General features: G+C 41.9%; 1 protein-coding gene across 6 annotated transcripts in view; it reads right to left on the bottom strand.

The window, feature by feature from the left end:
• The window catches only part of ABI2 (abl interactor 2), a 61,921-nt gene extending 43,683 nt beyond the window's left edge, over positions 1-18,238 (bottom strand). The window contains exon 1 of one of the 6 annotated variants that reach the window (XM_083842853.1): positions 17,993-18,238. In XM_083842853.1, coding sequence (XP_083698979.1) covers positions 17,993-18,109 — 117 coding nt within the window. In that variant the 5' untranslated portion in view covers positions 18,110-18,238. The remainder of the gene's footprint in view (positions 1-17,992) is intronic. The other 5 variants (XM_083842854.1, XM_083842851.1, XM_083842852.1 and 2 more) reach the window with 5 other exon arrangements.
• Between the last annotated feature and the right edge of the window lie 8,986 nt (positions 18,239-27,224).

Below are 27,224 nucleotides of genomic sequence, written 5' to 3'. Positions count from 1 at the left end.
TCACTCACTGAGAAAGCTTTACTTTTCACTGAGTGTGCAAGTAAGAATAACTGATGCACTTCAACTCGTATTTGATTTTACAGCTACTTGATAACAATTAAACATCATTACAGCGTTTGCAAAAGTCACTTTTCAGAATCCAAATGGCCTTCGGAAGCCAGAACAAACTACAATCACAATAATTACACTCCACTATACAGACAATATTATTCACACCGTTTTCTCCTTAACACTATCAGAGGAACAGATTTTTTTTCTCTCTCAAGAAATCTGACAAAATCTACCTTAAGAAGGACGTCTATTTCAAAATAGACAAAATGTAACATTTGAGTTGTTTCCCAATTTTGCCAGTTTCTCCATCCAAGTATAACTTTTCAGATCACTTCCGTACATAGCAACAATGGAGGCCAACTAACAGCTTTTATTTCAAATCACAAGCAGAGTTAGCTGTGGCAATAGAAGAAGGTTCTGCTTCCAAGTGTCCACTGCCAGACACTGCAACCTCATAGCAAGAAAAGCTAAGTAGGACACACAGCCGCGTCATCCACCATCATAGTTTACAGCCTATATACAAATATAATTAGTCAGATGGCAGAACAGCCTGTAATTGCCAGAGTGTAACTGCAGCACGTAAGGGGATGATATGCACCCTGTTCAGCCAGCAGCTCCCAAAAGAGAGGCAAGCAAACAGGTGGAGATGCCAGCCACATCACTTAGCACAGCTACATCAGGCTGCCATCGACCTGTTCTTTCTGCAGTCCCATGTCTTTGGACAGCATAGAAAGGAGTCCGGTGGCCCCAGGAACACACACCACTGGGCAGCCTTTGCTGTCTGCCCCAACAACCGTGACCGTGCCACGTCCCAAAGTCTGCTTGCGTTGTCAAAACAACTAACGCAAGGCCCTCAGTGGACTTCCACTGTCCCTACTTCTTAACGCAAGGCCCTACTTCCCAACACAATGCCCTCAGAATTCCACTGTCCCTACTTCCTCACACTGGCAGCCCCCGTGATGTTATCATTCTACAAGTTAAAGTATTTTAAATTAGCTACCTTTGATAACTGTGGTTAAAAAAAGCTGTGAGAGAAGCGAAGCCATGCAGCTACCATGTAACGGGAATCTGCCAATTCAGAGATAGAGGAGAAGGCCCCTTAAACCAACCAGGGGCCAGGGATTGGCATAATCATCTTCCTTTTCTAGGAAATAACCCTGCTTGGCTTACACAGCTCCCTTCACAATAATCAGTTAACTCTACATTTGAAAATCATCTGAAATGATTCTTATTTGGTGCTTTTTAAAGCTGCTGCCAATTCAGACATACTGAAAGGAACAAGTTCAGATACATAACCAGACAGAACAAAAAAAAATCTTATATGAAATAAAAGAACGTAGAGATCAAAAAAAGAAACCTTCGCAAAACAGTAGCAACATACAATATACCTCTGTGAGGTTACAGAGCCCCTGGCAGCATACTGACCCTCCCACACCTAGAGATTTATGCTCAAACAAGCGGAGCATCAGAGAGATGCAGTGGCAGTTGATCAACACTAAATCTGGGAACTGAGAAATCAGAAGAGGTTTCCCTGCATTGCCCCAGGAAAGGTTCCCCAATCTCTCCCCTCCCTCCAACCACGCTCCCCTCTCTGTCAAGAAGAGGGGACAGCCATTACTGCCTACTGTAGAACCAGCTAAAAGCCGAAGTCTCCAATTCCTCCACCGCTACATCACCACATATGCCAGAGCCTTATCACCCAAGATGCACGTTTGCACCTCATTACATGACCAGACACAAATACACTTTTGTCTGACTCTGAAAAATCACAGCAGTCCCCACAACTCACAGCAGTCCCCACAACTCACAGGCCTTTTCCCTCGCCTTCACCAGAACACACAGAGCACGGGTCAAACAATCTGTTCATGATGCCCACAGTCAGCCTGCTGAAAGGTGACCTCTGCTGTACCGCTCCGCTGAAGGTGGTGGGGACACCCGGTGCTAAGCAGGCATCAGTGAACCAGGCAGAGCGCCCAATTACACAAACTACCATTCCCAACATAAAGAAGTGGCGGGAAGTCAGGAAAAGTTCACTCTAAAAACTGCTGAACAAAACCGGAGCCTTCCTATTCAACAGATTTGTTCCCTGTGTGCCCTGAGAGCTGTATCTGCTCACTTTTCTGGCAGGGAATGTTTTTCCAACCTTTTGCTCCCGTTACCATAGCACTGGACAAAACACAATATTGGCAGAGAGAGAGTGGGATTCCAGCCTCTTATGCAGAGACCTTTGTTAGCTCAGCTCTAGATCTCTGCTCTGCAGCCCTTGAGGAATTGCTGAACAACCGATAATCCAAAAGTCATCTCCTCAAGAGAGGAGGAGCCCCTGTCTTAAATCCCAAGGGTAAATTGCTAGAAATAAGTATTTTTCAAAAGTTCTTCAATTTGTTCATGTTTTTAAGAGTTGTCAGCACGCAAGAACCAGAGAGTTGCAGGAGAGTTTTCATTTTAATCAGACTCAAACTTTGCTATGTTTCTACGATTTAAGAATCATAGAAAATGAGCAGAGAAAAAAAAAAAAAAACAGAAAAAAAATGCAGGCACTATAAGTAGCAGTTATCCTCCTTCTTCCAATTTAACCAGCAGTTTTGGTCCATTTACTTCAAAATTAGAAGTAAACCTTCTGTCAATTGCTATGTAGCTCCAGAACAGCATGCAAAGTGCTGTTCAACCTGCTGCATATAACTTAACCTCACAGCATCAAGTTTTCTGTAATTCTTTCCACCGAGATCTGTATTTTAGACACAGATTTTCCTAAGCATGACCTACTTTCACACTAATTACAGTGCTTCTTGCCCAGAGACTGTTCTATGTCAGCGGTAACTCCACTTTTTAAAGCAATATAATGACCTTTTACATGCAATCAAAAAACGTGCATTTAATCTCCCATGTTAACTATAGTAAAACCGTAATGCAGTCATCTCCAAACAATTTAAATACTAGTTCCTTCTACAAATTACACAATTACTTATTTTAGGAATAAACAAATATCACAATGAAGTATGAAAAAGCAATACGCCTAATAAACAAATCCAGCTTGGGCAAAGTTTTTCTCCGCATACAGTAGTTCTTACATTTCCCAGCTCAGAAAACGCAGTGATTCCCTTGCAGGTCACAGAGCCATTTCAGAATTCCTCTCTAGCAATATGTAGAAATTTCTCGCTGCTAAAGAAAGCTATAACTTGAAAGATGTAAACCTATCAGCAGTAAGGGTCTTCCTGCTCAGCTATAAAAGACCATGGTTCCGAATGTTGAGTCAGGATGCGCATGAAGAGATTATATTTTTTTGTAAATTCATTCAGAACAATACCGAGGATTTCATACAGTGAATGTGTAAGACTGCTGTCAATTTACTAACGGTTACTCAGCATTAATGACCTTCAGAAACCCCTGACCCACACATACCTGTTCTTACATTTGAGTGTACGAAACACTTCCAATTGGTTTTAAGATTAAATACATTAGCCAAATTTACTTCTACCAAAAATCTCACAATTTCTATAAAAGAAATTAAAAATCAAGTCAATACATGCTCTCCCTTCAGCCAAAAAGATTTCTTTGAATGAATGGCTTTTTCTCTTCTTTGCTAGGCTACAGAAAATTAGCAGTGAAACTCTCAAACCACCTTCAACACTGAATCCAGCAATAGCTACGAGACCATGTGAAGAACTGGCTCAGCTGGAACTGTACTGCCTGATCATGAACACTGTGCCCATCTATTCCAAATATGAAGACATATAAATTCTACAAGGAATTAGTTTGATTTCAGGAAGCCTACTGAAGGGCAAGAAGCACATCAACACTTCAATGTAGTTGCTACCATGTTAATTCTATTATACCAATTCTGAAAAACATAGGATAAAATATTTTGGTGAAATAATAAACATTCTGAGTACAACAGTGAATGACAGATCAGAGTTGACAAAGTACAGCAGAAGGGCTGAAATGGACATTTTTCCAGCTTTTTGTGTGTCTTAACAGTTTGGCATAACCTGCTAGTTCAACAGAAAGCGTTCAGTCACTGTTCTGTCTAAACACTCCACAGTTGTTTAATTTTTCTTAATCAGGACTGTTTACTTTGGCTGAACCCCAGAACTATTGTTTGAACGACTCCGCTAAGTGACTCACTGGTCATGTTAATTCTGCACACTTGAAGAATTTTCAGTAATTATTAAAATTACAGAAAAATATTCTGATGTATTTTCTGAATGAAATTTAGAAAATAATTGTATATAATCACAGCTATAAATGAAAACCTATGGAAAGAAAAAGGAGAAACTAGGAGGGAGGAAAGAATATCTGACCTCAAGCTAGTGCTTTTCATGAGAATATGCCACTGAAGTGTATGCTTTTATTGGTACAGGTTTGACTGCTCTATTGCTTATAGAAGAATACCTATCTGGAGCATATCTCCAGAGGCTGCTATTTGTACTTAAATGATAATAATTGATGATAGTAATTCTATGTTGCAAGATGCACACAATACCTCCAAGGTGTAAAATTCAGCCCTGTATTCAAAGGAAAATATAAAACAACAGCAACATAAAAAAGTGCTTAAGAAAAGCACAGCATTGGTATTAACTGGTAGCCAAAATACTAGAAATGGATGCCTCAGGGGAACTTCTACGAGTTCTACGTGGTTGTTTTTACTCATGTGCACAAAGAGAGTTGATTACATACCAAATACCAACAGCACAGGAGGTTAATAAAATTAATGTGTCTAACCCCATGAGAATTGCATGATAAGATTCCTTGAAAAAACACAATTTCAACAATACCCCAGATAACATCTGGAAGAAAATCTCTGTGCAGGACCTTGTAGAGGCAGCAGCCACAGAACATAGTTCTATCAACACACCTGACAAAGAATCAGACAAATGAGTAATTTGGGATCAGCACAAGGTTCTGAAACCCTGAAGTTCCACCAAGTCTGTCACAAAAAGAGTTGGTCATCATAAAAATTGGAAGGGTACTTGAGAAAAGGACAGATGAATGAGCAGACAAGGCCTCTGAATACAGCATCAAGCACCTGTGCTGCCCAAAGATTAGCAGCTGACCATCTTTGCACATTTACTGATTACGTTCCAGACAACCACTTTAACTAAAGTATGTTTTTTACCACAAAAGAAGTCACAGGGACCATTTTATTTCCCCAAAACATACAAATATTTTTTTTTCTTTTCTCTGTTTGTCTAATGAGAAGAGACTTCTACCAGGCCTTTTAGATTTGTTCAGGTGCTAAGTTTTGCACATACCAGTGCTGTTCTGTCCAAGACCTTTTTTAATATGCGTTAGTCACTCTTGTACCAACAAGAATATACCTTTTAAAGCCACGGAACACCATTTATTTTTCTCCAATCAATATTTATACAGCAGAAAGAATTCATATTGGACAGACAAGACACCATCTGTCACACACATCTTGGCAGAAGCTAAAGATGTACAGCTATTTTTCCCCCTACAACAGCCACATCCATAGTCCAATTAAACTTAAGCTCAGAACTTCCATGAAATAAAACAATCTTATTATCCTCATCTAACAAAATTCCTACTAATTAATTCTTTCAGTTACAGTAGTCTTAAAAGTCAGTTTTTACACACAGTTTTCAAAGAAGAGCCAGATACAGACTATAGTTGCCTCAAATAAGGGAAAACAATTCCTTCCTGCTATACAATCTAAATCGGTCACAAATACTTCAGTAAAAGAACAACTTTAATCCCACAGATAAGAATTACTATCCTGTTCCCTGTATACGCCAAATTTCATCATATCCAGTACCAGCAATACCAGATAATTTTACTCATTCTGGTAACTCTCATAATGGCAAGAGCTCTCAACCATAAAACACATCACTAAGGATTATGTGCAGTATTGAAGCCAACCTGCTTGAACTGCACCCACAGCATGCCTGCAACTTACAAGCATCTCTCTCTACTTTTTTCCCCACAGTTGAAAGCCAACAAAGAAGTGTCTCTGACTCAGGAACTAGCCAAGACAAGTATGGTAAACCAATTCGGAGATGGCATTCAGAAGTGCTACCACGTAGATTTAGATATCGATATCTGTAGTAATCCCATGTAAGAGTTTCCTTAGCTTCAGTAGAGCTAAGGAAATAATAGTCATTAAAAGGAAGGATACAAACAGTAAAAGCTAGACTGCCCTGACACCTCCGGAGACATAAGGAAACAACATGCCGGAAGTCTAACACAAAAGCACAATAACACAGAACAGACTTCTAGTCAGTCAGCAGAACCTTTTTCCTGTAGTACTGAGAGATCTCTGTGCTTGGATAAATTCGGTCTTAAGGAAAACCCCTTCTCTTCACCCTCAACACGTTTTACCCTGTAACCCACAGCACTAAAAATGCCCAAGGGCAATCCGGTGGAAACCTCCACACCAGTGAGCTACCATGTTGGAGACAGCATAGCCCATGTCCTCCAAGCGAAACCCAATGGCCACCAGGCAACCAAGTGCTCATCCCAGCTGGGCAGGTCTGTGCCAAAGCCAGTGCCACAGGAGCAACAAGCCCAGCTCAAGTACCAAACACCTGTCCTCTGCATCACCACTGCTTTGTTCATTACTCATACAGGGTTTTCCAGCAATGTCATAGTTTAGAAGAAAACTCAAAATGGTGAAGTTCTTTTCAGTGTATCTTAATGTAGTGACCAGTTACATCATTATGCTTAGCATAGTTGTGCTACATTGAAGTTATAGAAATTAAAGCTTATGGCATACAAATAGAAAATGATGCTGCAAACTAGTAAAAGAACATAAGACTCCTCTCAGCAGTTTTGTTACAGGAAATGAGGAATCCCCACCTTGGATTTTACCTTCACCATCATTCTGATACAGAAAGAGTTCTGAACTTGCTTATTCACCCATTTCAACAACATTATTGTTCCGATAGTTCTGAGCTCTCACTTATCACAAGAATAGAAACGTCAGGGAGTGCAACCACACTAGAAATAACACTTCAAATGCTGAATACCTTTTTATTTTACAAAAGGTTCTCTTGCCTTGCATTCTTTCATTTTTTTGGATGTTAATTCATTTGTTTTCAAGTTGTCCTAATAGGTTGTTACAACAGTAGATCCAGCAAGTTCTACTACCATCAGAAAAAAAAAGGGCTTTTCTCAATACCCTAATGAATTAAACTGCTGCACAAAAGGCCTTTTCATTTGAGAAGACATGTTTAAATAATATCATCTCTCTACCCATCCAGTTATGCCAATAAATAAACCTACCCTGGAAAGAAGAGTTTCATATTATGAATGATAGGGAGACTTTAAGAGAGAGGCACAGAGGGAGAGGAAATTTCCAAGCTGCTTTGTTGTCAAGCAATTCTGTTATTCATTTTGCAGGATGCCCAGCCAACTGCATAAACTCTAATTCTGCACCTCCCAGACACTGACAAGTGGCTTTTTTGTAACACTCGCTATCTTCCAATCTTTTGTAAGATTGTCCCTAAAACACAGGAAATACCATCCTTTTTTCCCCCTACATTCCCCAGAAGAAACATATGAAAACAATTATTAAAGGACTATGTCCAAACACTGCCTTAAGTGCATATAAAACCCAGTCCAAAAAAATTGAAAAAAGTTCCTTCCACTCTGTAAACAAATGTGGTACTTATGCAGATTAGTAAAGTATGAGGTCTAGAGACGAAAAGCATCTAATCAGAGCTGTATTACTTAAAAACGAAAGAATTAGGTAAAAAAAGCTGACTGCTCAAGTTATGGCTGCTCAAGTTGTGATTTGGCTTGTGAAGAGACATGTAATTAAGAGAATGGTATCCTGGAGGACTCTATGTATTTAGCCAAAAAAAGGAAAAAAAAAAAAACGGACAGACAACATTTTGACAAACTAACACTATACACACAAATGAAAAAAAAAAATGAGTAATTCTCATATTTCAACCTCCACAGCTTAACATCCTTAATCTATCTTTCATTTCCATTTCTAGCAGAACTTAAATGACAAATGCCACTTACAGAATTTTGGCCTTTCAGAGCTGCCCTAGGAGTTTCACTCAACATAGCAGTTATTATGCAATAATGCCAAGAAGCCCCAAAGCTAATGCCAAATCAGTTCAAAAAATACCACAGTAAGACTTATAGTAACTGTGCAGTACACCTCCGAACTGATTCTAGAACCTCAGATCAAAAATTGGTGCTCAAAGCCCCATCCTACCTGGCCTTGAACGCTTCCAGAAATGGGGCATCCACAGCTTCTCTGGGCAACCTGTTCCAGTGCTTCACCACCCCCTGAGTGAAGAATTTCTTCTTAATGTCTAATCTAAATCTACCCTCTTTCAGTTTAAGGCCATTCCCCCTTGTCCTATCACTCCACTCCCTGACAAAGGGTCCCTCCCCAGCTTTCCCGTAGACTCCCTTTAGGTACTTGAAGGCAGCTATAAGGTCTTCCTAGAGCCTTCTCTTCTCAGGGTTGCTCTCAACCTATTCTCTACCCAACCTGTATTTGGGCTTGGGATTGCCCCAACCCAGGTGCAACCCTTGAACTTGGTCTTGTTGAACCTCGTGAGCTTTGCATGAGCCCATCTCTCAAGCCTGTCAAGGTCCCTCTGAAATTATGACTAAAAGCAATGTAAATATCCTATATGTATAAAAGATATGCAAAAATTAAATTTTAAGCAGATCACAATATGGTAATGGATTACAATAGTTCTGTTAACTCATATCAACAAGTCTCTTAGTGGCTGCAGAAGTGTCCTCAAGCAGGAGATGGTTTAAAGTAACTGTTATCACCACCAGACAATCGTAACAGAAATCCACAGTCTGCAGGTAACTTTTTCTGTTATCCAGACTTGTTGATTTATACAGATGCCCATCAGATACGAATGGATTAGAGTGGACAATGCAAAGTACTTTAATATATATGGGCAAAAAAATCCATCATGGACAAATTCAAAAGAAATGCAAGGCAAAAAACATACAAAAACAGAAGATAAAACTGCTTATATTCTTCAAAATGTCTCTTTAGCCTTTTTAGGATCCCATTAAACACTGAGTCTGAACTCATAGCAATAATTCCAAAGATTACATTAAGAAGCATTACCAAACTAAAGTAGCATTATCAAACTAAATTGAGTATCCTTGTACCTTGCTCAAGAAAAGTGGAAAACTAGTGTACATTGTTCACACTCTTCACAACGTTACTTGCATATCATTTTAATTATATTCTTTAATTTATTATCTATCAAAAACTACTGTCCCATTTTCCAGGCCCTGCTCATACATGCATTTATCAATATATCTGATGTCTGTCATCCACCTTGGTCTGCTATTTTGCTGTTACTGGTGTGATAAGAAGTTGGCTTTTGTTTTTACTAGTTCCCCTAATGGGTGTATTTATAAACAGTGACAATGACTGTAGACTTTCCATAATGGCATGGTATCTTTAGTTATCTGGTTTATAACCATTTTTTCCTGTCTTTTGGCTAAATACCTATATACTTCATAATTGTCACCCCGACACACCCTCCAGACAGATACATGTACATTAACTGATTCCAGATAGCTATTTAATTTGGGATATTTAACATATTTACATTCCCCACAAGTTGCAGCAGGCCTGTGTTTTTTTACATAAGCAGAGAACAAACTTCTGCAATCTGCAGCAAACGTGCCTCACACATAAACAAGCTCCACTTCTCATGCCAACTTATAAACTTATCACTTAGTTAAAAAAAATCAGCATGAATTACAAACTTTGCAATATATATCATCTCTCAAACTTACAGCATTAAAAGGACACTCCGAAATCATTTTAAGAATTGGCACTACATATTCAGTAAACATACAGTATTTAAAAAATATTAAGACAAATTAGTGTGCCTTGAATTAAGACTAGACTACTCGTTAATAAGTGGCCTTGTATATTGTTTGTGAAACAGACTGAAATTTTCTCTTTGAAAAGGGAATCAGTAATACTAATTCAGCTATGTTTATATATCCCTGACTGCTAAGAGGAGCAGTACCAAGAACAGACTTAGATTGTTCTATCACACAGCCTATATAGAAAGATGAGCACTTACTCTGCTTTCAAAGGTCACATATTACCTAAAGGCTATCTGCCACAATCCTTTCATGTTTAACAGGTGTCGGTCCCTACTGCTCACAGTTTTCACTAGGGGAAAAAAAAAAAAAAAAACAATTGACATTTTCACTACTACCCTTCAAGCCCAGAGAACAGATTGAATAACCAACTTTGAAACATGCTATGTGGAAGAACTCTTCTACCTTAGCAGAGTCAATCTCACTGCTCACTGCCACCAGTGGGGATGGTCCCACTCCTTCCCTGCTGCCTTCCCCCCTCCTCCTTGGCTTCACCCTCCACCATCACTTAGCAAAGGAACGATGTTTCTTTGGCCTAGTTAGCTTTCTGCTCCTTCAGCTAACTAGACAGGCTCACCAATGACCAGGTAAGGACCAGACCTAGCACTAGGAGATAGAAAGAACTGGACTCAAAAAGATGCTAGATGAACTCAGGGATCTTGCTCCTAAACAACAGCAGAGTCTAAGATTTGCATCTTTTGGGAGGCGCTGCTCTAATTTCTAACTACCTTATGATCCAAAGGCTTCTAGGTGGGTAACAGGAAGAATTTATGCACTCAGCAATTTTAAAGGCAAATTTTCAAATCTACAAAACACGGTATTTTTCAGGATGGTCCAACAGACAAACCATTCAATCTCAGCACTTCAAAATTGGACATGCCTAGGGCAGGCCTTCATAAATCTCAGCCACAATGCCTCTTAGTATTCCTGCCCCCAGCACAAAATTTAGAGCCATAACCTGCTGGCAATGCACTGGACAGAGAAAATTCATATCTGCCCTCCAGTGCTGACTGGGGCACTGGGGCGGCCTGCCTGAAAACCTCAATCCCATCAGTGGAACTTAATATTTAACGCAGACAGTAACCTTCCTCTCATAAGCCACTCCAAAGCAAAATTTACTTAATTCTAGGTAACTATGATTGAATGATTTCCTTCAACTCTGAAATACGAATTGAACCACTTTCTTCTCCTCCATCAAACACAGTGAACCTATTTATACTAACACCAAAACACAAAACCTTACAGAAATTTTTGCAAGGTTTATCTTAGTCCTTGACCAGATTGACCAAAAACAATAAAAGAAAATAAAATCTGCTTTCTAATGAAGTTTACCAACCTCCGAATAAATTGCGTAAAAATTTTCTTCCTGTAACACATCAAAAAATATGTATCATCAGCATGTTTATCAGTTACTTTCAACAAAACTCTTAATAAGACAGATGGCATCCAGATATAAAAGAACAATAGTTCACGATACAGGAAACAGTTCTTATGAAGATTATGTATTTATGTAAATATCAGTTTGAAACGTAAATAATTTTGATAATCACGGCATGCAGATTGAAATGAGCATCTTCAAACAAAACCATCTCAGGCTTCACTTAAATCTGCTGGAAAAAAAAGCAATCTAATAGCCTTGATCTGATCTTCTGAAAGTACAGTTTTAAAAACCTGGTATGATCTGTAGTAAGAATCAACTTCAGTAAACTACCAGCCAGCTCAAAAACAGACAAAAAGTCCCAAAAGTCATTCCCAAGAATTCTGTTAGAGTTCATACAAATTCAAGCAATATATTCATAACAAAGTTACAAATTACCCTAATAAAAACATTCACATCTATGTGTAACAGCTTTTAACTCTAAGAAAATAATATATGCTTAATTTATGAGTTCAGCACAAAACTAGCTTTGGCTCTGTGTATAACCAAGACATAGAGGCTAACAAAACCCAAACCTAATAATGTTTGTCCCTCTCCTTCAACTCACTGAACATAAAACAACTTCACTACGATAACAGTAAGCCAATAATAATAAAGCAATGACTTGTATTTCAGGCTGAAAGACCATTAAGAACAGATATTACAATGACATCTACTGGGAAATAAGCTATAAGAAAAGTGAATAGCATATGTAGAATGTGAAGGAAAACGCACCTAAATGGCATTGCACTGCCATTACCTGCTCTGTTGAAGTGCGATCAGCCACATAACTAAAATTCCAGATAATGGTATTCAACAAAATTTAAAGAATTTTGATTAGTAAGCAAGATATTAATTTCAGATGAACAACTAAGGGTGAAAATACAGTATAGGAAAAAAAAAATCCAGTAAATTAGGCCATCAGAGATTGGCATGCAGACTCCACTCAAAATCTGTTGCAAAACTTGGCAGTTAACACAAATCTGTCTTCTTCTCCAATAAAATATTCTGCTGAACACAGCAGAGTAAGATTTCACTTGTTCAAGTACTGACTGGAGAAGGTCTTGTTTTACTTGGTGTACCACTGTGGCGCACCACTTCCTGCCTTAAAACCTACAGCACTAAGCCACAAAGATGAATGGCTGCAAACACTGGTAAAACACAGGCAACAAACAATACATTTTAGAGAGCTTATTAACTGCAAGATGCAGAAGCTTGCTACACTTAATTACAACTCTTGATCCATCTTATTCAGTAACTACAATCAGAAAATAACCTATAGAAGGGAACTACAGGAATGCCACTTCTAACTAACAGCGTTACAAGACTTACTTTCTAATGGCAATGTGCATATTTACCAATTTTATTTTCACGTTTATACATGAAGTATTACCACCAGCAACTCCCACTGATAAAATGTCTCATGTTATTTCCATATCCACTCAACAGAAATCAATTCTACTCTTCCTGAACTCTCATTTGAACTTGTGACACTATTAAATGAATTAAATTTGCTTTCCTGGCAAAACACAGCACAGTTAATGCAAGAGGAAGTACAGCGGTTGAGTGATAAATACTTCACCAACTTTACCTGCTACTCTGACTCTCTTAAAAGAAAACAGGATGAGCCTGTATCTCCATTATCCCCACAAAACTCACCAACCTAACAACAAGGTCTCTGCAGATCTTGAGCAGAGAGTTGTGCAGAAACAATTTGTACAGTCATTTAATACAGTTGCAACCGAGAGAAGCATAAACTGTGACTGAACTACTGCCATGGGATTTAATTTCAGAACATTCGAATCAAAGATCCATAAACATAAATGGCATCTTTTAGCACTTTTTTTTTTTCTAATTTTGTCATAAATACTGAAAACATGTGGTGTCACTTCAGAGGATTTTTCTTTTTGTATACCCTAATAATGCAATATGGAGGCTATCCAACTCCCCATTTCAAGCAGTAGCATCTGCCAACCTCCCTTTAAATTATCGAGTCCTTAAAACTTTGACAGTTGGTGATACAGTAAGTAAAAGGGAAGGAGGACATGAAAAAGTAAAGGAAGCCAAGAAGATCATCAGTATTATTACTAGTTCTGTTACAGCAGCACCACTGCCCACCATCCAGTTACTTCTGTTCTCTACTTTAAGGGAACGTGGAGACCTTGTAAGTGATCTACAGTCTGAACACGAGACAGCATGAGAGCAGAGACACTGAAAAAAGTAGTAGAGTGCCCATTTACTTTGTATTTTTTAAGAGTTTTAACCTGACAGCATCTTCCTGAAATTCTGGACAAAAATTCTCTGGATCCCATCAACACCCACTTTAACGCCTGCCAAACAAGTCTTCTATCAATGCTAAGCTTAACCACCTCTTCACCAAAGTTGGATTAAAAAGGAAACAAATTTAAGGAACGGGAGAACTGAAAACCGTGAAAACCACTTTCTGATCATTAAAATAAATTTAAAAAAAAAAACAGCTCAGTTGTTTTTGTTAAGGTGATACACATCTCATCTTCAGCAAAGAGAACAGAGATCTTTCTCAAACTTGGGTAAGTATCTTAGGAATGAATGGTTTGTAAGCAAGTTAGCTACTCGTACCAGTCATTACAAGCAATTCAGCAGAAATTTCACATTAAATGACTAAAGCCCTTCTCCTTAAAAATACAAGAGGGGTTTTTCTGTGTATAAAACTCAGTACAATCATAGCAACATGAAGACTATGAAGAGAGGAAAACCAGAATCTCAATCGTCCTTTTCAGTCTCTAGAGATGACAAGCAAAGCATAAGAGTCTTGAAAGACCAAGAAATACAGAGCCCGTTAGAAAAATCTGGAGAACACAGCACACAGAAATCCCAGACACTTTCTGAAAGCTGGACAGGACACAGAGGCTTGGCTTTTCACTCAATTGTGTGAGCTGACTTTGCTGGTGGGACCTCACCCTGTATCTGTTCCTGCTAGATACATACCGGCTGAAAAGCCACCAACCTGGTAATTTTTTTTGACACTTTGAAAACAGCAAGTTAACAGACACAAGCATGCAGTTACTCTAGAAAGCTCTATGCACTGCATGAAATGAAAAACTGATTTTTTTAAGAGTGATGGTCACTAGTAACCAGATTATTCTAAAATAGACTTAGGCAGGACAAGCTCAAAGAAACTGGGCAAGCCAATGCAGTGCTGGAATTTATATTACTATACCAGTAACAAAATGCACAAATCACATAACTGCTTAGAAGTGTTTTTGTTATTTACACCATCATAATTAGAAAACTTTTCTCTGTTTTTATGAAAGACTCAGATAAATCAATGTAGACTGCAAAAATGTTTTTATAATATCAAGTATAATAGTATAATATAGTATCACATATAATAGTATAATATAATTTGATATTGTATAATATCAAGTATAATATCAAGGCAGCATAAAATTTAACCTGTGATTGACATTGTGTCAATACAGAGCAGTAACTCTATGATTTCTCCAAGTTATTAGAAGACCAGCTTTCTGTTAAGAAGTTATCTGATTTCTGTAGTAACAGAAGCAGATTTAAATGTGTAATTTATGCACTTACATTTAAAATTTAGAAAAAAATACTATTCTAATCTAAAGTACAATCATAATCACAGAAAAAGTATTAAATTAATTGTTGTACTATGCAAGTGAAAATCATTCTTTAAATGTTTATTCTAGCAATTTATTTTCCTATTTAAGAGTAGTGCCTCTTGAAAAATATACCACCTTACTAGATTAATTGATTGTCTGGAGAGTTGGGAGACTGAATTTTCCTGGTGGGAAAATCTAAAAGGAACAGCCATTGTGGAAAAACAGTGAATGAAAAAGCCTTTTTTTTTTTTTTTTTAAATTGTCCAAATAGTAGCTTTTCATCTTTCATTGCTTCAGTTCCATTTATTACATATTTGCTGTATTTCCTAGTTATTTATCACAAAATTTTAAGCTGATGTGCTCTGATATACTGCTGTATCACAGACTCAGGGGAAGGGTAACGATTTATTTAACATTCCCTGTTGTTAAGTAACTGAGCTCACTAATATCAATCATAATTTGGATAATCAAACACTGTCCAAATTTAAAGAACATTTTTAATTCCATAAACAGAAGTCTAACGAGCTGCAGCCACCACAGCTCTATGACTATGACCTAGCAATTCCCACACCTGAGAATGAGCTCAATTGTTTTGAAGCTGCTATGATGTTGCAAAGATGTTGCAAATAAAAAAAAAAAAAACACATTCACCTTCATGCTGAACTGCAAAGCATCTATTAAACTGACCTATGCCTCCACTGACTTTTGCAACAATTTCTGTAGTTGACAATAAAACCACCTCAAAACACCAACTGTCAAAAAAAAGGGGGGGGGGGAGCAAGGTGACAGCTTGTCGACTGACAGATACAAGGCAATGGAATGTCTTCAACACCCCAATCGCTGTCCTGCCTATCATCCAGCAGATCAAACTCAGATCTCAGTCATACACTGAGCCCCTGCTAGGAGATCTCAGGAATATCCATGATAAAACCTTCTGTCAGCAATGGAACGTTAAAGGATCATGGTAGAATTAGTCCATCTTCTGGAATATTTTTTGACTTTCTGGAAGATTACTCTCCCACACATTTCTGAGCAATTACAAGCACATCTTTGTCACAAAATCCAATCATTTTTTAAAAACATAATTTGGACTTCATTGGGTGTAATGATTTTTGGAATAATTATTATTAGAAGCAAAATCCCCAATTCTGTTAGTTATATCCAGTTACTCACTCCTGCTCTTGCAGAGGAAAAAAAATAATTAGCTTTGCGTATGGATCCTAACCAGGAGTTTATGTAGTTTTGGCACTGTGAACATGGGGCGAGCTCCCTGGCAGATTTGCTGTGAGGACACTCGCATTACTAATCCAGAATCTCTTCCAGTTGGACCTCTTCTCTACGGTAATCCCACCCTCTAGTCTCTCAGCCAAATCCAAAGGCCAAAGCCTACCACCTGGCCAAGGTCCTCCATTCCCTACTTAAAAATGTAAACTTTTTCACACAGTGACCCCACACTACACTTCAGTCAGCACTCACAACACAATTCCGTTCTTTCACTCTCACCTCCCTCTCAAAGCTCTCTGTTGTCATGATGGTTGGACAAATTGCCAGCAGTCGGGGTGGTATTGCTGCGCAGTGGCCAGAACCCATCAGGCTGACCAACAGTGTCTTATTCTCTCCCTTCGCTTACCATCTGTCTGTACCCAGCTCCTATTATCTAGGCTATCTTACAGACTGTACACCAACCGGGGCAATAACCCTCTCTTTTCGTTCTCTATTTGTACGAAACAGCATGGAGGCCTCCTCTGTAGTTTTTATTGAAACAATAGAAGTGGAACTGTTCAATACAGATTTTTTATTCTTTGCTTTACAAGAAGAAAACAAAAAAGGTCACAGAAAGAACAAACAAACAAAAAAAGCTAAATCTACTTCTTCGTATCAGATCTGCCTTCCAAGACTCTCCTCTCTCAGAAAAAAATCAGTTTCCCTGTTTTCAAAAAAGCACTGTTTTAAATACATGCACGTCAGTTTATGACTAAAAGAAAATATTTCACTGAATTTTTCTTAAAGAACGTAAGTCACACTAATTCAGCATATGAAATGTTATTAATTACATAACAAGGTGCATCTATAGAATGTCATTGCAATTGTCATGCTAGGTAAATGACCCAAAATATGCAAAGTCTTCTCTCTGCGAGATGGTTTGTCATTCAACAATTTGAAAGAAAGAGTCTGAGCTTCTTTACAGGGAAATCTTCATTATTCTGTGCCACTGTTTAAATATGCTCTCTCATTTTCACTGCTAAAACAATCTAGCCACAGATCTCAGCCCCACTTGCCCTCAGGAAACACACAAGCACTCTCCACTTAGAGGACTGAAAGCAAAAATAAAACCAGGAGCCCTTGTGCTTCTCTCAGCACTGACACCACAAATCCATGTCCCCCTTCTTTCCAACACGCTCAGACCGTTTGGAGGAATGGCTCACAACTGATGGCTGTTTTCTTGCGTTTGGGGGGAAATTCTTTCATTTGACCCTACGATCACGAAAGGAATATATTTCACTTCCTAGTAGAACCAGAACGAAAGGAACAATCGGAGCTGGCCAGCTGGCTCCTCAGCAGTCACGGCAAAAACCACAGACTGCGGTACCAACTTACATCTCCTCAGTTCCGTGTCACAGCCACACCGCGCCACCTCCACCTACCGCTGGGGAGCTCTGGATACCACCACAGCCCTGCTCGGCAGGGGAGACGCATAACGGACGGGCAGACCCCGGTTAGAGTGGGGCTGCGCTGTGCTGCGCAGCACAAACGCCAGATCGGAGGAAGCCATCGCGCTGCTGTCACCGGAGGGGAGCGGGAGGCGGGCAGGGGACGGAGAGGGGCGACGGATCCGCGAGCAGGAATAAACACCGGGCACGCTCGCGGAGGGGAGGCGATTTCACGTAGCAAACAGTTACACCTTTCACACCGGGGCACTTAATTCTGGAGGCGAAGCGGCCTCCGCCTGCCCGTTATCCCCTCAGCGCCCCTCAGCCTCCCTCAGCGCGGCGGCCGTTAGGCGGCCGTTAGGCGGCACGCGGCCGTTGAGCCGCTGAGGTGCCGCGCGCCCCGCCCCGCCCCGCACCTGGATGTAGTTGGTCTCGCAGTACTCGGCCACCCGCTCGAGGTTCGTGTAGCTGTCGAACAGGGCCCGGCGCCCCCCCGGGATCTCCTCCTCCAGCAGCATCTGCAGCTCCGCCATCTTCACATCCTCTCGCCCCCTCTCCGTCCGTCAGTCCGGCCGGCCGTCTGTCTGTCCTCTCCTCTCGCACCCCCCCCCGCCCCCCGCTCCGTCCCCTGCCCGCTCCGCGCGCGCGCCCCCGCCGCCCCCTCCCCCCGCCGCCACCCGCCGCACGGGCCCGGCCTCGCGCCGCGGGCAGGGAGCGCGCGGGACCCCCACCGCGGCGGGGGCGGGGCGCGGACGGGCAAACCCCGCTGCGCATGCGCCGAGCCCCCCCCCCTTCTCTCCTTCCCTCCCTCCCCCGGGCCCCCCCCGCGCCCACTTCCGGCCCCGCCGAGCGCCGCGGTGGGACCGGCCCTGAGGGGCTCGGCCGGGCGGGGAGCCCCGGGCAGGGGCTGGGGGCGCTCCCCGGAGGGCGCCGCCTGTGGGGGGCTGTATTTGGGGGGGGCTGTATTTGGGGGGGGCTGTGGTGCCCGCGTGAGGGCAGGGGGAGCTGCCCGGCCGGGTCTGGGCACTCTTCTTCAAGAGGAAAGCTGCCGTCTCCGTTTCCCTCTTGGAAAGGAGTTCCTGCTGTGGCTGCTCGCCTCGTGCGCCCCTCAGGCTCCGCAGAGCCCCGGTAGCACAGCCCGTGGTCGTGCCATCCCTTACGTGCACGATCTCGTGTGATAATATTTCCTACACGGTCTCCCCTGCCTTCACGTTACCGGCGCTTTTGGGGCAGTCACCAGCTATCGGGGATGTGGTGCTGCAGTCCTGGTACCACGGGTGGCTCTCGTACCCCAACGGCATCCAGCTGCGTGTGCCTCTCCTCCAGGTGGTCCCTGTAATTACAGACGGATTCCAAACACTTGGTGGGGTCACTCAGCAAACACGGAGTCTTTGGGTTAGCCCTTTTGGGTTTCTTCCCTTAAAAATGAGATAAAAATCCGGTCCCAGAGGGTTGCTTGCCTGGAGACATCTTCCTCAGCTTGCTTAGTTCTTCCTAAGGATGAGTCAGGCACAGTGTTCACTATTCAGCTTTGAAATGCCTCATGTGCAAAGCATTCTTCTCTCATTTTTAATATGTGGGTTAAAATTTACATTCAACTACTTATTTTAATTTTTGTGTGCTTTCATTTTTCTACAGGCAGGTGAGGTGCAAAGAAAGGTAACTCATATTTTATGGCTGTAGTCTTAATTCAACAAAAAAGTTCAGGAACCACAAACCACCCTGCTAGGGCCCCGTCACCGTGATGTGTGTGGAAGAAGAGGGGTGACTGCTCTTGTACTTTGTGACCCAGTGCCCGTGCTCCAGCACGCAGCTGGGTTAGCGGGGTGTCAGTCCTCCTGGATCCCTGCATTCCCTGCCCTAAAACTGCACAACTGTTGCTTCCCCCAGGTTTATAAACCATGAGTAATGCATCCAAAAATACTGGTTTTGCTGCAATTAAAGAATAAATCCTATGTGTCAGTCTCTCTGCTGATTCTTAGCACACCTTTTGAGAGAGATGATCTGAGCCTTTGCTGCAAGGGCTCCAGGAAGAAAAGTCAACCAACATGAACCTGCAAAGTGCTGCTACATAGCATGAGGCCCCCAGCCCTGTCTCATGCCTCCAAGAATCGGCCATTGCCAGGCTGATAGCTGATGAATATCGATAACGGACCCCATCTCCCTCCTCCACACTAGCTTCAGCTTGGACTCCCTTACAACACATCTGCTGCTGCAGTTCTAGTGGCTGCTCACACCCACGCTCCCAGGACTTTGCATGTGTGCCAAGCTGGAGGCAGGTTGAGGCTTTCCTTTTCCTTCATTTACTTCTCAGGTGTCAAGTCAAGCTGTCATTTGGCAGCTCCCCAATAAACCTGCGTGATCTTTCCCTTGGCAAAATGAGAAAGCTGTCAAGATGTGAAGAGGAATGTTCTCCAGAGATGCTGTTTGGTGTTTTAACTTCAACTGGTAGCACCAGACTGCGGGGAGGGGGAACTTAATTGCATCATCTCTCTGTGCTTCTGGGTCATCAGGGCCTGACTGTCAGTGGAAACCCGTGAGGGCTCATCTGTTGCCAGCTCTGAGCTCAGCATCAGCCCCGCTTACGGGGAGCTCCCACCTGTGGCTCAGGCACCTCTTGACCTCTCAGTGGCCCCGCCAGTGATTTCTGGGGTAGGAGAAAAAGCCTTGTCTGAAATATGTGCACACAGCTGCTCACCAGAGTAGCTGGACTAACCTGTCTGTATAATTAGGTGCTTGTTATCACAGCATGTTTACATTTTAATAGGGTACTCTTTTGTGGATTTAAATTTAAATATGAAGAGCCCTCCTGTCAGAATAATGGTTATCCTATAATTCTCTGTACACACGCTGAAAATGATTAGAAATAGCGTTTAAATTAGACCAACTGAATCCAACTACCACTTCCCCAAATTTACATAAATGACTTCCCATCTGTCAAGTGATGTGCTAAACTAATTTTAAGTTTTTATACTCTCTGAGCCCTAATTACAGTATTACACACTTTAACTTTTCCAACTTTTTTTTTAATACTTCTGTGCAATATTTTTTCCCTTGGTACAATAGCTTCGAGACTTGGCAGTGTATGTATTTTCCACCTAAATACACTGGGAAAACCGTCACTAGAAAATAGAAAGGTAAGCATCTAGCAGGAGACTGAATTCAAAGTCCCTCATGCACATTAGGTTTTTACCTCCCAAGGGAGTCCCCTGCACACAAAAACTTGCCCAGACAAGCAAAACATTTGGTCATGTACAATCTCACAGCTGGGCACTTTGTGTGTCCTACGTAACACAGCTTGAATCACCAATTCTTAATTGGAGAAAGGTAATGATGGGGTAGCTTGAAGGCCACCATTTTCGGCACCATGGGAAGACATCACAATCAAAAGCCTCTTCCATTGTCTTTGCTGTATGGGAGACTGAATGGCACAATCCCTAATCCCATTTAAACAGATGACCAGGTCAGATCGCTGACAGATTGGGCTGCAGGTTTTCAGTTTGCTTGTGTAAATAACTCTGCTCTAGTTTTATGAGGTTTTCATTTCTGAGTATTTTTTCCTTAACAACAACAACAAAAAATTGTATTTTGTAAACAATAGAAACAAAAGTCTCAAATCCCTGTACCTGCTGCATCACATGGAGCCAAGCAGATTTGCAGCTGCACAAAGGGCAAAGCCTCTGACACCAAGCATGGTCGTGTGTACTGACCGTGCACATAGGCCCACGCCCTTCAGCTGCAGGTAACATTTACTGCAGGGGCGGGGGAAGGAGGCAAAACTGGGGGACTGAAGAAAATCTGTAGCTGAAGTGAGTACCTTCACTCCCTCAACAGAGTTGTGCCATCCTACTCACTTTAGATAGCGTCTGGATCTGCCTCTGGCTGGATGGCAGATCTTTGCTAGTCTCATAATCCAAAGCGCACAAAAGGAATAGCAGCACATTTAACTCCCAAGGCTATTCCACAACGTCAGGGTGGCCTGGCACAGAATGCAGCTCATGCATATCCAGTGCCTGCAACAAATGGTGTTGGGATCCCAAGGCATCTAACACTCAGCCTCCAGCCCTTGCTGTAACACAGAGCGAAGAACCCACACACCCTGCAGCTGCACATTCTCCTGCTTCCTTGGGCATTCAGCAATTTGCTGGGCAATCAAGATTGTAACCACAGATAACCTTTCTGCTTATGATAAACTGCTGCTGGGTAAAGTGCTTGCTGCACAAAGCGTAGAAATTGTCCCCTATGGGGTAGTTTACATTTCATGGAAGTGCTTGCCCTAAGAGTGCTATTTCAGAAACACCTCAGACAGAGGCAGTGCATGACTGTTGCGGAGCCTCACTCTTTCTGTTCGAGGACATGTCTCATTCTAAATACCAAGCTTTTTTTCTAGGAATTCAAGTTTTCTCTTTAATGTTATTTCAACATAGCATTGTGTGAGAAGGACAGAGCCAGTACAAGGGGAGAAACTCTCCAAGGGGGGAAGAGGTCAAGCTAAAGAGGAAAAATAATGATCTCTTTCTATCATTTCAGACTTTAAAAGAAAACAGGCAACAAATGGTCTCAAAGAGAAGCCAGCACAAAGCACAGTTCATCATCAGATTCCCTTCCAAGAGTTCAAACAACAAAGCACTCGGGAGGGGGGGAGGAAAGAACTGCTCTAATTTGTTTTTCCTTCCTGCCAGTATTCCTTCTCAAAGATGCCAACCAAACCCAACTGCCGGACCCTTTCCATCCTGCCCTGACCCTTGTGGCATCCCCCAGGTAAGTCTGATATGACTGCAGAGGAGACAGACCCTAAAGGGTCAGTTATAAAGTTAATGCTCCACTACAGCACATGGGAAAAATCATCCTCGACTATTGTTGCAGGCTCACTTCAGACTCGATCAGATGTTACTGGCCTACTTATGCTCTCCTCACATTTGCAAGTTTCCTCTGCAGCTACAATGGTTAGAACCATTCTCTGAGGTTTTGGTTTCTTCCTGTTTTTAATTAAAGCTCAGATTCTTAGGTACTCACATAACTCCAGGAACTTGGCGGCTGGAGCTTTTTTAATCCTGTCCTGTTTGTAATTATGCTTTAACCACATAAACCACTTAAAAAAGTTCTTATGTCTTTCTATATTTGTAGAAGCCAACAAACAACTGTTCTGTTTCTGAAATTAGCATAACTCCCTTGCACGGGAAGGATAATGAATCTCATCTGTGAAGTCATCTTCCCTGCTTCCACCAACATCTGGACAAGTAATCCCCTTTCACCAGCCTGTGAAGGCAGCTCCTCTTTGCACAGCTTCTGGTCACCATCAGTCTGCACCTCTGTCTTTCTCTTCTCTGTCTTCCCCCTTGACCAACACCTGGGAGCATTTCAGCCCTTTCTGAACCCACAGCTATTTTTGACAGTATGGTAAGAGCACACATCTCAGTGATGCAGGACTGACTAACAGGAGATGGAGACTGATGGCTCCCCATCATTCACAGCAGCTTCACCCACCTCAGCTTGAAACTGGTTTGACAGAGTATTTATGAGCAGAAGGCAGCCAGGCCTCCCTGCGTTGTCTCCTCTGAGAGGGAGATTAAAGGAGTCATTTATTTCAAAGGCAAGGATGTCTCTGAATGATATGAGTGAGCTTTTAGCCGGGAAGAGTTACAGCCTTAGCTGTCCCCCTCCTGCTACAAACCAAAGTCACAACGTCTGCACCCTGATTTTCTTCCTGTGAACAAAAATAAGAATGACAACACTTGCCCAGAGCACTAAAGAACATGGCTGTATTACATGGAGAGGGCCAAGCAAGAGGCTGGTATTGTTAAGTGGCTCTTTCTGTCTTATTTGAAGGTGCACACACCAAGGGCCGTGACTTACGACTGGGGCAGGCTTGACGCTGATCTGGTGTAAGGTGCAAGCATGAAGTGGTTGCTCTGTAAACTCAACAGTGTATGTAGCTGCCAGCTCATTTTAACCGGCTCATTCTAGATTGCGACACACACACACTCAAAGAGTCAAGTTGTAGATGATGCTTATTTCAAGTAACATTTCTGAATGTGTATACAACAAAGGACTGAATGGTTACAGTTATCTACGAGTAATCGTTGAGGGAAACTTGGGGAAACGGTCTGCCAAGAGCTTGATTATGTCTTGAAAATCTGAGAGGCAGGCCACATGGGTGAGCAGCACTGTCCAACCCTGCTCCATGACACCAGAAAACACTTGCTCACCACCCTCCAGGTTTTCTGAAATGGATCCAGAGCTACATAGAAAAGACTCACAAGCAGTATTTGTTCTTGTCTGTGTTTTGCTTCTAACATCTATTCTGTCCGAATCCTTCCTTCATGAAGATTGTTTAGAAATATTATCAGAGATGAAACTCATTATGCTCTCATGAAAAATCTAGGTTTTAGATTTCTGTTTTTCTGCACCCTAGATTCTGTGCCTCTAAGTAGCATGTCATGCAGGGTGCATGCATTCCCACAGGGCTGAGCTGTAGCAGAAAAGCAAGTATTTCAGATCTGAATCATTTTGAACACAAAGGGCCAAATTCCTCCCCCATGTAAGCTGGCAGAGCCAAAGGTAGAGGGTGACCTGTTTCTGCATTCTGCACTTGAATCTCCCACTACAGACTATGGACACGAAGTTCCTTGCTGATGGCCTTGCTGATGTCTCTGAGTGTTCACACATTGATTTGGCAGGTCCTGGGCCTTTAACTGGGAATGTGGGGGAGATATCAAACGCAGGAGTATGAGGTATTTTCTCTCCCCCACATAGCCAGCTCTGGCTGGTATACACAGTGCAAAACAAGGCATACCATGTGACAGACGCATTGCAAACATCAGTCACAAGTGAAATACTTAGGTTATTCCAACACTAGCCTTAACACCTGCACTCCTCAAAAAAAAAAAAAAAAACATAAGCCTAAGCTATGAACTGCTTCTCCTCACCCAACTGTTTTTACTCATCACCCAGGAATCCTCACTTTGTCCACATAACTTAGTTTTACTTAGTTTAGTATTTATTGGGTTATGTGCTTTTTAAAAAATGTTGTTCTTGAGGACATGTTAACTTCCGCTCATTTTAAGGTTTCCTGAGTTAGACTTGTTGTTTCTCAAATCACAATGTACTGATCAAAAAACAGATCCTCTGCCTCGCCCTTATCTCTCTGGCTGCAGACTGCCACGTCTCCTTTCCCACAGATGACCAGGAAACTGCACAATGACAGCTGACATGTATGTGTTGGCTTAAACACATTTTACTTGAGGTCCTGAGAAAACATTCTCTCCTTCCACCACCTTGTCTTGCTCAGAAGTTCAGATTTAACCCTCCTCTTTGTAGAGAAGAATAAAAATAGAAACGTCTCTATGGGCTTGTGGTTTTACTGGTGGGTACCTGGTCACCCCACAAAATCAGCTTATCTGTCTAGCTATGAAAAACTGTTTCTCCAGTTCTCCCTTTAAAGCACTTACAAGCACCATCCTGCATCAGTGTGCTTTGCAAACTACTTGCAGATCAGCATAAGGTTAGTCCTTCTAGTTAAAGCAGTGACCTGATTCTCAGGTAATACAGGGTCACTTCTAAGATCTGGCACAGATTTCTTGTATGAGCTAAGTTGCCTCTCTCTTTACAGCTTTTTTTCCCATCTTCGTCTCTTTAGAACTGGACTTTCCAAGAAGCCCAATGGATTGACACCTCCGATTTCAGATGGGGCAGGATATTTCACCTGTTTTGCAGATGCCAGCCTTAGGTAGCAAGCTTCCTGTGGGTTGGAGCTGAGCTGAGCATGCAGCCGCAGTATACAGCAGCTTGTGACATTGGTTTCAAGATCCATCAGACTACTGGTTCCACAGCTAGGGAATGGGATTGCTGCAGAAGACAACCCTAGCATGGAGCCAGAGGTGAATGGCTCACAGGCCACAGGTTGGTTGCCCTTCACCTAACAGTCTGAAGCTGAGCTATTACTGAAGGATAAATAAAAGCTGAGCTCTGCTGTTCAAAGTCACCATAGAGGTCTGTGCAGATCCCTGACCTCACAGAGATTTATTTGAATCGGAACACCAAAGCAATTCATCCTCTCCAAACAGCCCCATTCCTTGCTCTGTGTGCTCGCTACCCATGGAGCACAGCTATGCATTAGCTCCCCTCCTTCTCTCTCTGCACTTTTCTGCAGTGTATATTTGCTAAATATAATCTGACAGCTTACTTACTCAGGTCCACAGCCTCAACACCCATGCGTTGCTTCCCTGTGCCAGCAGTTCTATTTTACAAGTCAAGCCGTAGTCTCCCTCTCAGCTCATCTTGCATGAGGAATGAGCACATCCTCATGTCCTCTCCCTTTTCACACTCCACCCGTCTCTTCTGTTGGAAGGGGCTCACACAGCCATTTGCAGTAGCACATTCCTCCATTATCTAGCAGCCTCAGAGCCACACAACCAAGAATTAACTGTTGTGGTTGTTTTGTAAATGCCAGCCAGCCCTCAGCTCCACTTAGTTTTGTCTTCCTCCACTAGTTCTACTTTTGTCTTAATTCTAAGTCTCCTTGAAGCCATAATACATGTATAATTTCATTGCACAAGGGGGCTCTCACATCCATGTGGCATCTCACTATTTTTAGTAATTTCCTGCCCCACCAGCTTCAAAAAGTGCCCATATTCCTCCAGCGTGCATCCACTGAAATGTCCTATTGAAATCTGCCTTGTAGTAGTATTACCTGGCCTACTGTACACCAAATCTCAGGGACCTATTATTTATTCTAGAAAAGTCTGGTCCGTGCCACTATATGCAACATCTCCAGCCAAAGGATTCATTTTATCACTTGCTAGCTGTACTCTTTGATTTAGGAATTCATTGAGCGTTGTTTAAGTATATACATTGTTAGGATAAAGAGACTGATTTGGGGCAGAGACTGGCTACCATTTCTAACATGTAGGAAGGGGAGGAGAGAAGCACACACATACTGCTGGGCTACTTTTGTTCCTCTATTGTCAATCTGATTTTTCAAGCTGTTTTTATACCAAGAAAAAAAAAGCAGACCAGACAAATCCTTATCTTAAAAAAATGTCTGGGAGCTCAGTGAATTCAGCAGTTCTTAGGATAAAATACCCGCAGTAGCCTTCCCCCTCCCCTACCTCCTCAGGAACCAGCAGTATTTCTCACTGCTTTCCATTAACTAGTTTTATTATCTGAATGTCTGCCCACATGAGTAATTGAGTGAGTCACATCGACAAAAGACTTGGTGGAGTTTTATGAGGAAGCTGCACTGCTACTTTTTTTTTAAATCACAGTTTAATTTACAGAATGAGGATTTTTAGCTGTGATGACAATTTCCAGACCAGTGCAGTAGTGGGAGAAAGAAACACAGAGGTGATAAGGATTACTAGTTCTTTAGGGTAATTGAGAAAATGTGATTGCTCGACTCAGTTTACCACACTGGAACACTACAGCTATAAGATATATAAAGGCCAATGCAGGATGCAGGTTTTGCAGTGTTTTTACGTTTACTGGGTGAAGTGGTCAACAAGCTTCCTCAAACACAGAAGAGGTTCTCTATGAACTACGCACATACAGCAACAGGCCCTACCTGGTTGTTACTGCTGTGCTGCTACTGCGATATGAAACCAGAGGCAAGATCCTTTTCTTTGCATTATGGCAATATTAGATATACAA

Source organism: Anser anser (assembly GCF_964211835.1).
Source record: "Anser anser genome assembly, chromosome: 6".
Lineage (NCBI taxonomy): Eukaryota > Metazoa > Chordata > Aves > Anseriformes > Anatidae > Anser > Anser anser.
This window is presented reverse-complemented; position numbering and strand designations above follow the sequence as displayed.